This window comes from Myotis davidii, unplaced genomic scaffold (genome assembly GCF_000327345.1).
Source record: "Myotis davidii unplaced genomic scaffold, ASM32734v1 scaffold72, whole genome shotgun sequence".
Lineage (NCBI taxonomy): Eukaryota > Metazoa > Chordata > Mammalia > Chiroptera > Vespertilionidae > Myotis > Myotis davidii.
In genome coordinates, this window is record NW_006284618.1 from 2,748,571 (window position 1) to 2,761,908 (window position 13,338).

Here is a 13,338-nt window from a genome sequence, read left to right on the forward strand (position 1 = left end):
TCCTGCTCTTCAGACTGGCTGCCCTGCCATCAGAGGCCTGCGGGCCTCACCCTCCGATTTCTGATCTGAGGTGAGAAGGCCAATCTTGGCATCAGGCAGGGCTAAAAATAAATCGGCCGGGGCTGCCAGGGTGCCTTCTCCGGCGGGCGGGGCAGGGAGGGAGGCCGGCCTTGGTGACAGCGTCACCGACCCAGGGCCCAGCAGGCCTCACAGGCTGGCATGGCTTCCCTCTCCCAGCCTGTCCCAGGGAGGAGGTGTTCCCAAGCGCCCTCGCCCCCAGGGAAGCGCACCCACTTCCCACCCCATTGTGCGGGGTCCTCTCTGGAGGGGTGGCTGGGTAAGGGAAGGGCAGAGTGCCGATGTCACCATGGCACCCGGACGTCACCCAGGAAGGAGGGGCACCAGCCCAGGTATGGGGTCTCGCTCACTTCCCAGATCCCGGGATGGATGACGACCACACAGCCAAGCAGGGTGTGAGCACCATGAAATCACACTGACATGAAAACATGATTAATTTGCTGCCTAAAGAAACAGTCACAAAGCCTTAAAAACACACGCCGCCGCCTTCCCTTTTAATTACAACTGCTGTCTGTCCCAGCACACCCAGGGGCCAGCATCCCTGGCTGGGTAGGGTGGGGGTGGAGAACTGGCCAGCTCCAGTGGGAGCAGCCAGGACTCGGCTCCGTCCAGCCCCTCAAACGGGCTGAGAGGGCTTTAGCGAGGGCAGCCCTGAGAGAGGCACCCCATCCTGGGCACCTGAGCTAGGGGGTGGCTGTGGGCACGGCGGACTCAGGCCCAGAGCAGGACGGCACCCAGCAGGACTGGACAGCATTGGGCCATCAGGGACTGGACAGCCGAGAGACCAGGAGCCTACAGGCCTGAGGGTCATTTGGGGGCTGGACCTCAGCTGGCCTTTAGGAGGGGTTGGCCCGGGGCAGGGCCTGCGTGTCTCCTGCAGGGCCTCGCCCAGCCCTGGAGCTTGAGATGCTGCTGCTGAATCCAAAGCTCCTGTACGGGTCTCTGTCCTTGCACCTGAGCTCGGGGACCCCGGCTGGGTGGTCAGGAGTAAAAGTGTCCAGGCCAGAGCTGCACATGGCTGACCATCTCCGGGAACCTGAGCCGAGTCACTCCATTTAAGACATGTTTCTCCAGGGGGCAATGCCCAGCTTACAAAGGACGCCCTGTCTCTCTCTGCCTCGTACTTCCCCAGACCCAGGTGACACCCGTTGGGCAGCCACTTCTCCCCTCAAGGTGGGTCCTGGCACTCGGAGGCCAGGCCACCTGCCCCTCGCGGGGCCTTGGCTCTGCTGAGACCCCAAGGCAGGGGCAGGAAGGGGGCTCCCTGGAGAGGGGACCCAGAGGACCCCACTGGGGACGTCGGTGTCACCTACAGGGCTCCAGGGAGGCAGAACCCACTGCCTCCCCGAGCAGCAGAGCTGGGAACAGGTGGCCATCTCTTGGGGGGTAGACCTCAACATGGGCGGGGTCCCTTCAACAGGGCAGCCGAGCTCTGGGGGCACAGGTATCAGTGGACACACAGCTCCCTCTATTCTCAAAAACGCTGAACAAAGAAAGAGCAAAACTCATTTTTTTTCTTCCTTATTTCTTTTTGGTCTTTAAAGTGACAAAAGAGGGAAAGGAACACACACTTACAAACAGCAGAGCGACGTTTTGTCCTTTCTGTGGTCAAGTCTGTTATCGAAGTGACAGCCCTCATGGCCTCACACATACGGGTACCTCCTGGCATCTTGGGGGCGGGGGCCCTGGAGCCTGTGCTGGGCACCGGGTAGGACCCAAGCTCCGGGTGAGCGGGGAGGAGGAGGGAGGGTGTCCGCCCCTCTAGTCCACAGAGACCCTGTGAGGGCTTGAAGGACCCACACGTGCAATTGGTGTCCTGGAGCCTGCAGGGAGGCCCTGAGCTGACAGCCCTGCCCAGGAGGGATGAGGCCGCAGGGGGTGAGGGGGACCCGGGCTCCCGCTGCTCCACAGCCAGAAAAGCGAACGTCTGCGTCAGGAGAATAAATACATTCAGCCGCCAGGCCCCGCGGCGCTCCTGTGGTTCTGTCCTTACAGCCAGACACACCTGCTCCTCCCAGGAAGCCCGGCGCCAGGCTGACCACCGCGGGCCTGGCGTGGTTCTGCACGCAGCCGGCCAGAAGGCACGCGGGGCCCCTCGGAAGGAATGGGGGGCATGGAGGACACCCCCGAAGTCGGAAGCTCCAGGAGAACGGCCATGCCCTCATCGTCGGTGACCTTGTGAGAAGCAGAAAGGGGCAGAGGTTACCAGGGGCCAAGTATGTATGGCACAGGTCCCTTGGGGTCCAAGCACCAGGCCTGAGCATCTACTGGGCATCTTCTCAGCCTCTCCCCAGCACCCCAGCTCCCACGGACCCTCACCATCTCAGAGTCCCGCCTCCCTGTGTGCCTCGGCCACTGGGCCACACAGTGCCTGCTGCTCCTGTCCTGGGCAGGGACCCCTGAGCCCCTCCCACTACCAGGGGCCCTGAACTATCTGGGGGAAGATGCAGGCTGCTGAGGCCTCGAGGGCCCGGACTTCAGGACTCACCCTAAAGCCCGCAGCCCTGGCCAGACACACACGTGCTGAGGGGATGCTGCTGTTCTAGGTCCTTCGGGCTCCTCTGGGCCGGGGTTTGGGGGAGCTAATGGCTGTGCACATGGCCCTGGTTCATGGCTCAGAAGGACCCCAGTGTGTGACTGTCAGGGGGCTTGTGACTGGCATATCCTATGGAGTCACTCCCCCAAGTCCAGGCCCCTACCCCCCAGGCCTGGGGAAACTCCCCGGGTGGGGGAGGGACACACCCTCAAATAGAAAATCCTTTTCCAGGGACCATGGGCTTCAGCTCTGCTTTTCACTGTGTCCCCACCTCCCATCTGACCACTGGCCTCTGGAAGGCCATCCCAGAGCGGGCAGGCCTGGCCACAGGGACAAACAGGCACTTCGCCCAGTTGTCTCAGGGACTTCCCCCCCTTCACCCCCCACCCTCCGAAAAGCAGCCTGGCCTTCAGAAAAGGAAAAGCATTCCCCACTCCCGCTAGTCAGGCGGTGGAGGAGGCATGGCAGGTCTGCAATGCCACGTGTGACCCAGGAGGTGCCTGGAGGGACAGAGAGGGGCAGGGGCCCAGGAAACAGGAAAGAGGGGGAGAGGCCAGGGGAGGGAGAGGCCAGGCTAGAGCAGCCTGGAGTCCACAGGGTCAGGCTCCAGGAACAGGAGGGGCCACAGATCCCGCTGCCCCGCCCCCCGGGAGGGGAGGAGTCTCCCCACCCACCCCTGAGGCTTCCCCAACACAAGAGGCAGAAGTGATCTGTGCAGGGCTCTGGCCCGGCCCCAAGATGACAGCACCGACTGTCCTGAGGCCTCATGCAGGGCAGAAGCCCATCCAGCCGGCTGGAGGGCCCTGCGTGTGAGTGAGAGAGGATGACAGCGTGTGCCTGTCGGGGGCGGATGGCCACTCTATCTGGCCTGTACCAGTGCCCCGGCTGAGGCCTCAGGCAGGGGAGGAGCCAGGGGACAATCATGAGAACCCGGCTGGTGTTGAGCGTCATCGACCTAGGAACCAGGTGGTCACAGGTGGATTCCCAGTCAGGGCACATGCCAGGGTTGTGGGCTCCATCCCCAGTGTAGGGCGTGCAGGAGGCAGCCGATCCATGATTCTCTCTCATCATTGATGTTTCTCTCTCTCTCTCTCTCTCTCCTCTCTCCCCCTCTCCCTTCCTCTCAGAAATCAATGAAAAGAAAAAGAATCATGAATGATAACACAGCAGCTTTAAGCCACTGTGCTTTGGGGAAGTTGGTTCGCACGGTGATCACAGACTGAAACAAATACCTCACGTGCTGCCGACATGAGAGAGTTCAATTTCCCTTAGAGGGCTGGGGACAAACAAGGGATAAAAATATAAAAACTGCCCTGGCCGGTTTGGCTCAGTGGATAGAGCACCAGTCTGTGGACCAAAGGGTCCTGGGTTCGATTCCGGTCAAGGGCATGTACCTGGGTTGCAGGCTCCTCCCCAGCCCAGGCCCTGGTCAGGGCTCGTGTGGGAGGCAACCAATCGATGTGTTTCTCTCACATCAATGTTTCTCTCTGTCTTCCCTCTCTCTTCCACTCTCCCTAAACACCAATGGAAAAATATTCTCTGGTGGGAAATAAAGCATATATCCTGTCTAATAAAGAGGGGATATGCTAATTGACTCTCATGCTGTTGCAAAGATGGTGGTGCCCACAGCCAATAAGGAGGGAATATGTTAATTGACTTCCATGCCCTCAAAGATGGTGGCGCCCACAGCCACAAGACGGTGCACCCAGTCCCCTCAGCCCCACCAGGGCGGCAGATGCACGGCAAGGCTGGGCCTATCCCCAGGCAGGCCTGGCCACCCTGCATGCACGCCTGCCTCTGGAGTCCCCCAGTCCCCTCAGCCCTCCAGCCGCCCAGGACAGCCCAAGGCACAGGTAACCAAGGCCACCCGAGGCTTGCGCTGCAGGCAGTGGCAGCAGCAGAGGTGTGATGGGGGATCGCCTTCCCCTGATCACCAGGTTGCCTCCTGCCCCTGAGGGCTCCCGGACTGTGAGAGGGGGCAGGCCAGGCTTCGGGACCCCCGTCCAGTGCATGAATTTTCATGCACCAGGCCTCTAGTATACATATAAAGCAGCCACAGACTGAGGCCAGTCAGCTCTGCAGAGAACAGAGCTGAACAGAAGTAAAATATATTCATAATTACCCACATGGATAAGCTGCAATTTCTACTATAACACTGAATCTTGATGTAGCCAAACCTTACGCTTGTGTGCACGTGTGGCCAAGAAATACGGATTATAAGATTGCAACATTTTTCCACAGAGGAGTCTGTGAATAACGCCTAAACTGAAAACCCATGAAACAAGGGACAGCAGAATAAGTGGGTCCTTCAGGAACAAGGAGATAAATGCTTTCATTAGTTTCTTTAAAATTTGCACACATATGACACTGATGCAAATAAGAATTGAGTGGGAAGAGATTCCATGAGAGACCATCTTGCCCTGCTGTGTGACGTGCAATAGGAATCCAAGCCTTTTCCATTCACATCTAAGAAACTCCAGGAGAGACGTGCCGAGAAACCCAAATAGCTTCCCACTGGCTCAGCAGCGGCCCCGGGCTCCCGGCGCTGGCCCCGCACAGATGGGTCAGAATCCTAGGCCAGTCCTGTGTGCACCCCGCCCGCCCAGTGCCATGGCAGGACTGTAAGCCATGGTCATCCGTGGATGACCGCCCTGGCCCCAAGTGGGGGCACATGGGAAGCCTGGGGGAGGTGGGACAAGGCGCTGGGACAGGGTGGACATGGGTGATGGCCCCTCCTTGCACTGCCACTGCCCATCCAGGCCCTGAGTCCACCATCTGGCTCCTGGGCATGAGGTGGAGGAGCTGCCAAGGTCAGCTGCTCTCAGCTCAGCCGACATGTACCCTCTCTCAGTCCTGGAGGGCAGATGTCTGTGATCCAGGTGTCACCACAGGGAAGGCCTGTCTCCAAACGGAGGGGATCCCATGAGACCTGAGGCCTTGTGGGTCGGGGGCCCCACCTCAGTACTCACCCTGACAGTAGGCTGACACCTGCAGTGAGGTGCCCTGAGGCGCCCAGCCTCTGATAGCAACAGGTCTCCTTGCTCACCTAGGCCTGACCACCCACTCCGGCCCCAACCACACTCCTGGCAGGGAGGGGGCTCAATCCGGAGGCTGGAGCAAACACTGCCCCAACAGGCACCTGAGGGCAGGGTTTCTGCCTGACCCTGTGTGGCAGCCCCTTCCTTGGCCAAGGCTCCAGAAGACACTGCACTGGGTCTGGGAAGTGTGTTCTAGAAGAGAGACCCACCTGGGGGCACCTTAGGGCAGCGGATGAGGGTGATACCACTCCCCATGGATGCAGGGAACTGATGGTTCCACCCATCCTCACCGCCACTGCCTCCACCCTAGGTGGACGAGGCCATGGCCATCACATCTGAGGAGAGCAGGCTCCAAGTGACTAAAAGAGAGTTCGCGTGGGTCCTAACCTGTCACGCAAATTCATTCCTGCAGAACCATTTCCCTTCTGCCTTTTCATCTCTCAAATGGGAAAGCAGCTGTGACAGCACAGTCTGGTCTCCCCAACAGGTGACAAACGTCCAGGCAGGAGCCCAGGTGAGGACGACACCCACACTGGGCAGGGTTCCGGGCAGCCCCATCTCTGTTCATCCTCATGCCGGATGGGGGACCCCCTCCCCCAAACCTCCAGGATGGCCAGGAGCTGCATTTGTGATCTGGTGAAGCAGGGCCACTGGGCGTCTGCAGAGATCACAGTGGGATCACCGTCAGGGCTGCTGGCACAGGTGGGCCCCCCCACACCGGAAGCTGCCACTGCCACCCCTTTTCATTGTGTTTCAGGATCAAAGGCGACCAAGCTTAGCTTATGCAAAGAAACACACAGCCTGGGAGATCATTAAACTGCAAAGTCCCCCTCCATCAACAGGGCGGCCTTTGAAGATGTCGTTAACCATCCATCAGCCGAGATCCTCAGGAGAAAAATACACATCGGCCTCGCGAGGTTACCGGCCGGGCACACGGGTGCCTTCCAGGCACCCCCTCCCCAAAGAGAACCGCCAAAGCAGCCCATGGGAGAGGCAGCCTTTACTGGGCATCAGCCCCGCCCTCCCTGCCTGATGCAGCCAGCAGGGCGCTCTGGTGGGGCTGGGCCTTCCTGAGGACACAGTCTTCTTAGAAACCTAGAGACAAACCAGGAATTACCCTGCGCTTTTCTCTTAACTGATGGGCCAGGAAACGTCCCTCAGAATAGGACAGAAACTCTGCCCACTCACTTCCCTCCTCCCACCCTGGCCGGCCCAGGCATCCACCCCTTGTAATTACAGGCATTTCTGGGGGACCCTCTCTCTGGGAGAGGAGGCCCCTGTCCCTTGACCACAGCCGGCCTGGCCAGCCCCCCGAGCCCCTGCTGTCCCTCCCCCCCTCCACCTGACTCGGAGACGGTGGAAAGGGCTATGCTGGCTGCAGTTCAAGGAAAGCTGTTTTTCCAGGGGCTCCCCAGGCCGGGAGATACCCCTCGGGCCAGGAAGCAACCCAACTGCCCCATGACACTTTCTCCCCGCCCCCTCGACCATCTGCAGGACTGTGGGGTCCCTCTGGCTCCTCCACGACCATGGCCCCAAGGTTCTTCCTCCCCGACAGTCACCCTTACAAGGCTCGGTCCAGTCCTGGCAGGAGGCAGCTCACCCCCTCACATCCATGGAGATGGCACCACCTCCAGCCTCCACCTGGGCCTAGGGAACCACACACCGTACACAGGCCCCCCCACCCCCAGCCACCCCTGCTCTGGGGAGGACAGACCTCCCCAGTGTCTCCCAGCCGGGCCCTGCCTCCCATGCCCAGGGCCCAAGGCCCCGCCAGGCCGCCCCGCCCGCATGCAGTGCTGACAGCCCCTTCTCCCCCTCTGTCCCTGCTGCCCCAGCCGACCTCACAGGAGTAGCGCCCCCTCCAGGAGTGCCCCCATGGGCCGAGAACACCACCAAGGAGCCCGCAGTGAGGCTGGCTGAGGCTGTGCTCCCCTCCCCCAAGTCTCTAGCTGGGGCTGATTGAGAAGATGGGGGTGACAGGAGGGGCTCCCCTGCCCCCACAAGGAGGCTGTGCTGCATGGACATTGGGTGGGAAGGAGGACAAGGCCGGCCAGTGCCCAGGGTCCTAGGATGGTGACTGGCTTGCTTCTCTCAATGCTTAAAACCCGAACAAGGCCTGTTTTCCCAAACCACAGCGTTTCTGAAAATGGTGCCATCAGTGAGGTTTCTGAGCAAAGAAATGAGTAGCCATGGTCCAAAGTGAGAACCACCAAAGCAAGGTGCTGGGCCTGGCTCCCAGCTCCACTGTCCTCAGGCAGGGGAGTGTGCAGAGCCCCCAGGGAGCCGCCGAAGGCCCCCAAACACAACCCTGGGACATAGAAGGCACAGCCACTGTCTCCGCCCTGCGGAGGGTGGCACCACATGGACTGAAATGAGCACAGGCTCAGGCCAGAGTTCACTGGTCACCCTGGAAGGCGGGCGGGAACCGACTCGGACCCGCCCTGCCTTTCTGCAAGGCTGTATCTGAACTTACGGGTGACCAGTGCCCCGCAGCACGGCTAAGCATGGCCGAGGCAGGCAACGCCAAGGAAGATGGGTCCCAGGCAGAGTGCTGCTGCCCCGTGGAAGGGCCCTGACCGAACACGAAGGTGCAGCACAGGACCGCTGACCCCTCAAGTGCCCTTGGACCTCTGACCCCGTCGGGGGTGCAGCCATCAGCTGGGCCAGCGATGAGAACTTGAAGCAGGAAGTGGAGACCAGGAATCAGTGAAGATCCCCGCAAAGCGCTCTTCTGTGAGGTCAAGGCACCTGAGCAGCAGGAAGGCAGCAGGAAGGCCCAGGTGGGCAAGGACAGACCAAAGCCCCTCCCCCAGGGACCTGGTCCCGGAAGAGCAACTGCAAACACCCCGGAGACTACCTGGGCATTGCTGTGCCCCTGCCCCTGCTCCTGGGGCCCCCGCCGCACCCACCGGCCGCCCAGACCTCCATGAGGCTGGAGGAGGCGGCAGGACGGTGTCAGGAGCTGCAGGTGGGACAGGGCCTGAGCCCCCGCAGCAGGCTCGGAATTACAGGCTTGCGTTTCCTTCTGGAACAAAATAATTACAACCTCCCAGAGGACCTGAATCCCCTGGAAGCAATGTCAGCTGGAAACCATCTTCAGAAGCAGAAATACATCTGTATTCAGAGCTGGAAGGAAGAGGAGAGCTAGTGTGGGGCACGCAGCTCAAGGAACAAACACATCAAAAAAGTCAAAACCTGGAGACCGGATCTGGGCGCTTTTGTCCTCGTCTGACCAGCGGCACCACATTCACACAGAATCTGTGACTGCCCATCAGGAGTGCCGGCTCCGCCAGTAACACCACCCAGTTCCCGGTTGATGTTTCTGATCGGTATCGGACATTCCCAGCAGAAACCGCCATGATGACACCGGAGGACCCACATCTGGAGTGCACAGCCAACCTGCAGGGTCCCTGATCCTTCCGGAACACAACCCGTCCACTTCACCACTGACTGTCGCAGACGCTGGGGACTCTGAGCTGCGCCCCAGCCCCCGACGGAGCTGCGGGGCAGATGGCAGGGCGCAGTAGGTGTGTGTGCCCCCGGGACCTCAAGTCTCAAACTGGAACCAGAATGCGACCTTCAACGGGGAAGGTGCTGCAGGAGTTAGACTCTGCGGTGACTCAGGTGGCCTACAAATGCCGTCCCAGGGTCCTTATAGGAGAGTCTCAACCCTGCAGAGGAGGAGAGGCCAGGATTGGGGTGACGTGGCCAGCAGCCTGGAGTCCCCCAGGAGCTAGAAGAGGGCCCCTCCCCCACCCCCACAAGCCTCTGCAGGAAGCACGGTCCAGCCGACACACTGATTTGGGGCTTCTGGCCTCCAGGACCATGAGAATGACTCTGCTGTTGCTAGACGCCCGGCGTGTGGTCATTTGTGACTGGCCACAGGAAGGCAATGCAGAGGATGAGGCCAGCCCCAAAGACGCCTTTTGCTCAGAGAAGTAGAAAATGCAGCGCTCAGAGCTGCCCACCCGAAGGCAGACCAGGGAGGCTCTACTGTGTGAGCCCAAGAAAGTCCCCTGCCAACCAGCAGCCCCGACACTGGGCCAGGAAAGGCAGGAACTGGGCACTGGGTTCCATGGGAGGCTGGACGGCAGCCCTGTGTCCCACCCAGCTCACACGGAACCTGTAAATTCCCCGCTGCCCGGGGGGCTGGGACACTGAATGGCATTTCACCTGCCAGTTCAGGGAGGCACCAGGGTTCCTGGCCCTCGCCTCGCCATGGGAGCCCGCCTTCCCTAGTAAAAGGGGTTCCCAGTTTCCCCTTCAAGAGCTGGCCGGAGGGGCTGCCCCTGCAAACAGCACTGCGGACGCTTCAAAACAAACTTCCAGGAGGCCACTGACCCCATGCAGAGAGGGAAACCGAGGCTCAGTTACGACAGCAAGTCAGCCACCTGGTGAGGACCTCCACTCACAGCCTAATCCTCAAACAGGGGACTTGGTGCTTTGGGGCTAAAAGAACCCCAGCAGACCAGGCTCCCGGAGCTGTGCACACCGCTGGGGGGCATGGGCACGGCCCCAGAATTGAGAGCCCAGAATGAGACTCAGAAGAGGCCTGTTTGTGGGCACAGGCCCTCAGCAGGCAAACCCGCCCAGCAAGATTCTTCCTTCTGCTTCCTGACTAGCAGCCAGCCCTGAACCCCCGGGTGGCATTCTCCCAGCACGGGGGCTCCCGGAGCAGGGTTCCAGGGCCGAGAGCTGCACTTGGGCTGATGCTGCGTGGGCTCACCATCCCCTGTAACTGCTCACCATGACCTGGGGCCTGAAGGTCCCTCTGAGGACTGACCTACTCACCACTCCGTCAGTGACAGCTTGGGCCCACCTCCATGCCGGCCTCCAGACCAGGCCAAAAGCAGAATGGACCTTGTGTGAGCAGAGGGGTGGGTTGGGGGCTGCAAAGAGCATAAAGACAGACAAGATCCTGGGGATGGCCCCCAGGCCAACAGGATGTGGGCGCAGCCCAGGGATCCCCGCTGAGCCAAGATACAGCAGGCAGAAGTCCTAGGAAGCTGACTGGAGGGCATCTGACCTTCACCTGGAACCTTCCTCCTCAATCAAGCCTGCCACCCTCCCCATGGGGGGCCATCACATGACCTTCGCTGGCTCAATGTTGCCAGGCCGAGGCCACGCCCACACCCAATAGGAAGGCCCAGAACTGGTGGGAGATGTGCCTGGGTCAGGAGAGGAGAGGTTTGTACCCAGACTCCTGAGAGCAACTCAAGGTGGTCATCAGCCTGATGCAAGAAGCAGGTGGGGAGACAAAGTGGGGACAAGCCCCTCAACATGGCTTCTACCCTGGGATCCCCGCTGCACGAGGTGCAGCAGTGAGCTCTGCCAGGCGCCCCACAAACTCCTTCCCCAGCCATATGTTAGCTGGCCCTGCTGAGGCCTGATGGCTCATCACCTGGGAAACTGGGGCATAGACAGGTGGGTGAGCAGGCAGGCCAGTCCAGACAAGGTCATCTGAAGGTCACGAAGACCGAGGAAGAAGTCCAGCTGGGGTAGAGGACTCCTCTTGTCCTCAGCAGTGCCAGTGGCCCTGGACACACCCCCTCACCCAGGCGCCAGCTGGTGGAAGCCATCACATGGGGACACACCCAGCATCTCAGGGCCCACGGGTGGCTCGTGGCAGGTGGCCTCAGCCCCTTGGCCATGTCCCAATACCCCACAGGATGACCACAGACATGCCCTTGGTGACATCTCCAACCCCACATGGTGACAGTCCCCAGCTCACAGAGTCTCTAAGGTACGTGACCAGAGAGCCTACAGTGTTCTCCTGAAGGGAGAGATGGAGGGTGAGACCCTGCCTGGGGACAGGCTCCAGAGCCGCTCCAGAAGCCTGGAGCACCCAGCCACTTGCAGAAGGGTGGGGCTACATCTGAGGGTAGGCAGCTCGATGACCTTGCTCCTTCCTGCCAAGCGGAGACCCCAGAATGGCCCCTGACCTGCGTGGGAGCAGGAGGGCACAGGAGGGCGTGTTCCCGCAGAACGGTGACAGAAGAGGAACCCCTCCCTGCACTCCCCCATCAGTCAAAACCGTCACCTTTAAAAAATGCACCCCTAAAAAAAATTTAAAAAAAAATGCACCCCTTTCTGCCAAAGGCTGACAGAGGGAGGAACCCCTTTACGGGCATTTTGAAAAATGGTCACAAAACACAAACGAGCTCCGTTCTTTGAACAAGCGGCTGCCGGCGGCTACTCCTAAAGTGTGTCTCCTGTGCTCTGCACAGCCGGGTGACGCTGCCAGCTCGCAGGACGACTTTCCAGATGGCCCCCTTCGGAACAGCGAGGCAGATGGGGAGGAGACCTCCCCACCCCCTGCAGGGCCCAGAGCAGAGGGACAGTAACCCAGATGCCAGCTGGGGATGGCCAGGAAGGAGGCCGCCCTCCGCGCACACACTCACCTGGTCAGGGAGCCCCAGTCATGTTTCAAACTGGGTTAAGAGCTCCCTGATTTCCGGGGCCACGTGTCGCGCGGCATTGGCGGCCTCTGTTATAGCTCTCCGATACATCCCCTTCTTCTTACGGTTAAATCTCAGTTTGAAAAATTCAGAGAAAGGGGAGAGTTTGGAAATGGACAAGAATGATGTCGTTGGAGAACCAAACCACGAGACTTTCGCTTCTTGCCAAGAGGGCTCCCCGTCCTCCTTCTGGCTAAGATTGATGTCAAGGACACGTGCTGGCCACCAAGGGAAACCATGAATCTTACCCCACACGATGTCCCCTACGGCCACGGTCCTTCCATCCTCGGTCACGCACTTGGAGATGCTCTGCGTGTGCAGCCTGACCGTCAGGGGCGGAACGGTCTGCCCTGCGCGCTTGGAGGTGGACGGCACGGACACGCCATCGCCAGAGGAGAGGTCACATGTGTCTGGCGACGTGACTTCTGAGCTGGACGATTTGGACTCGTCCAGGCTGTCGCTGCTCCACAGCGACTCCCGGGCATAGTCTGTCCTGCTCCCAGAGCAGCTGGTGAGAAAAGCCAGGCTGTCGCGCCCGTGTTTACCCTGGCGACATGTCTTGAAGTCGTCGTCCTCCCCAGAACTTCCCGAAGACAAGTCCGCCAGGGCACCGTGGGCAGAGCCAGAGGCAGGGTGGGCAGGGGAGCTGGCCTGGGCACCTTGCCCACGGCCGTTGAGCTCCTCCACCAGCTCAGCCCTATAGACAGGCTCCTGCTCACCAGCGCCCAGGCGGTGGGGCTTCAGGCGGATCTTGGGGGGCGGCAGGTCAGCACTGGGGGGCACGGGCCGTGTCAGCTTCAGCTTCGGGATGGAGGCGGAGGGCCCGTCAGGTGGCCTGTCCCGAGCTGCCTCGGGGTCTGGGGCGCTGGGCAGGGCCTGCGGGGGGCAGAAGGGCTCCAGGGAGCCATGCACGCGGGAAGGGATCTCCACCACCTCGCCCTTGCCCTGAGGTGTGCTGTAGGAGATCTTGATGGCCGGGCTCCGTGGGACCAGAGCCTGGTCCTCCTCCCGCCTCTCCCTCTTGCTTCTCCTGGTGGTGGCCGAGGCCGTGGTTTCACCCCCGCCATCTGGGTCCTCATGTTTGCGGAGCTCCCTGTCTGGGTCAGAGCCACTGCCCAGTCTCCTGCGAGGCCGGGGGGTGGCCGGAGGCGCGGGGCCAGCCTCCGGGGGGCTCAGGGTGCTCTTGCACTTCTCGCAGAGGACCCGCCGTGGCCGCAGGCAGCTGGGG

The 13,338-nt window shown here is 60.9% G+C and overlaps 1 protein-coding gene across 1 annotated transcript; it reads right to left on the reverse strand.

Annotated features, from left to right (window-relative positions):
* Nucleotides 1–549: 549 nt before the first annotated feature.
* Nucleotides 550–13,337, reverse strand: PWWP2B (PWWP domain containing 2B; the record flags this gene model as incomplete). The annotated part of the gene is made up of 2 exons (XM_006754973.2): nt 550–2,253; nt 12,359–13,337. Coding segments are annotated over 2 exons (993 nt in total), but the record flags the coding sequence as incomplete, so codon positions are not given.
* Between the last annotated feature and the right edge of the window lies 1 nt (nt 13,338).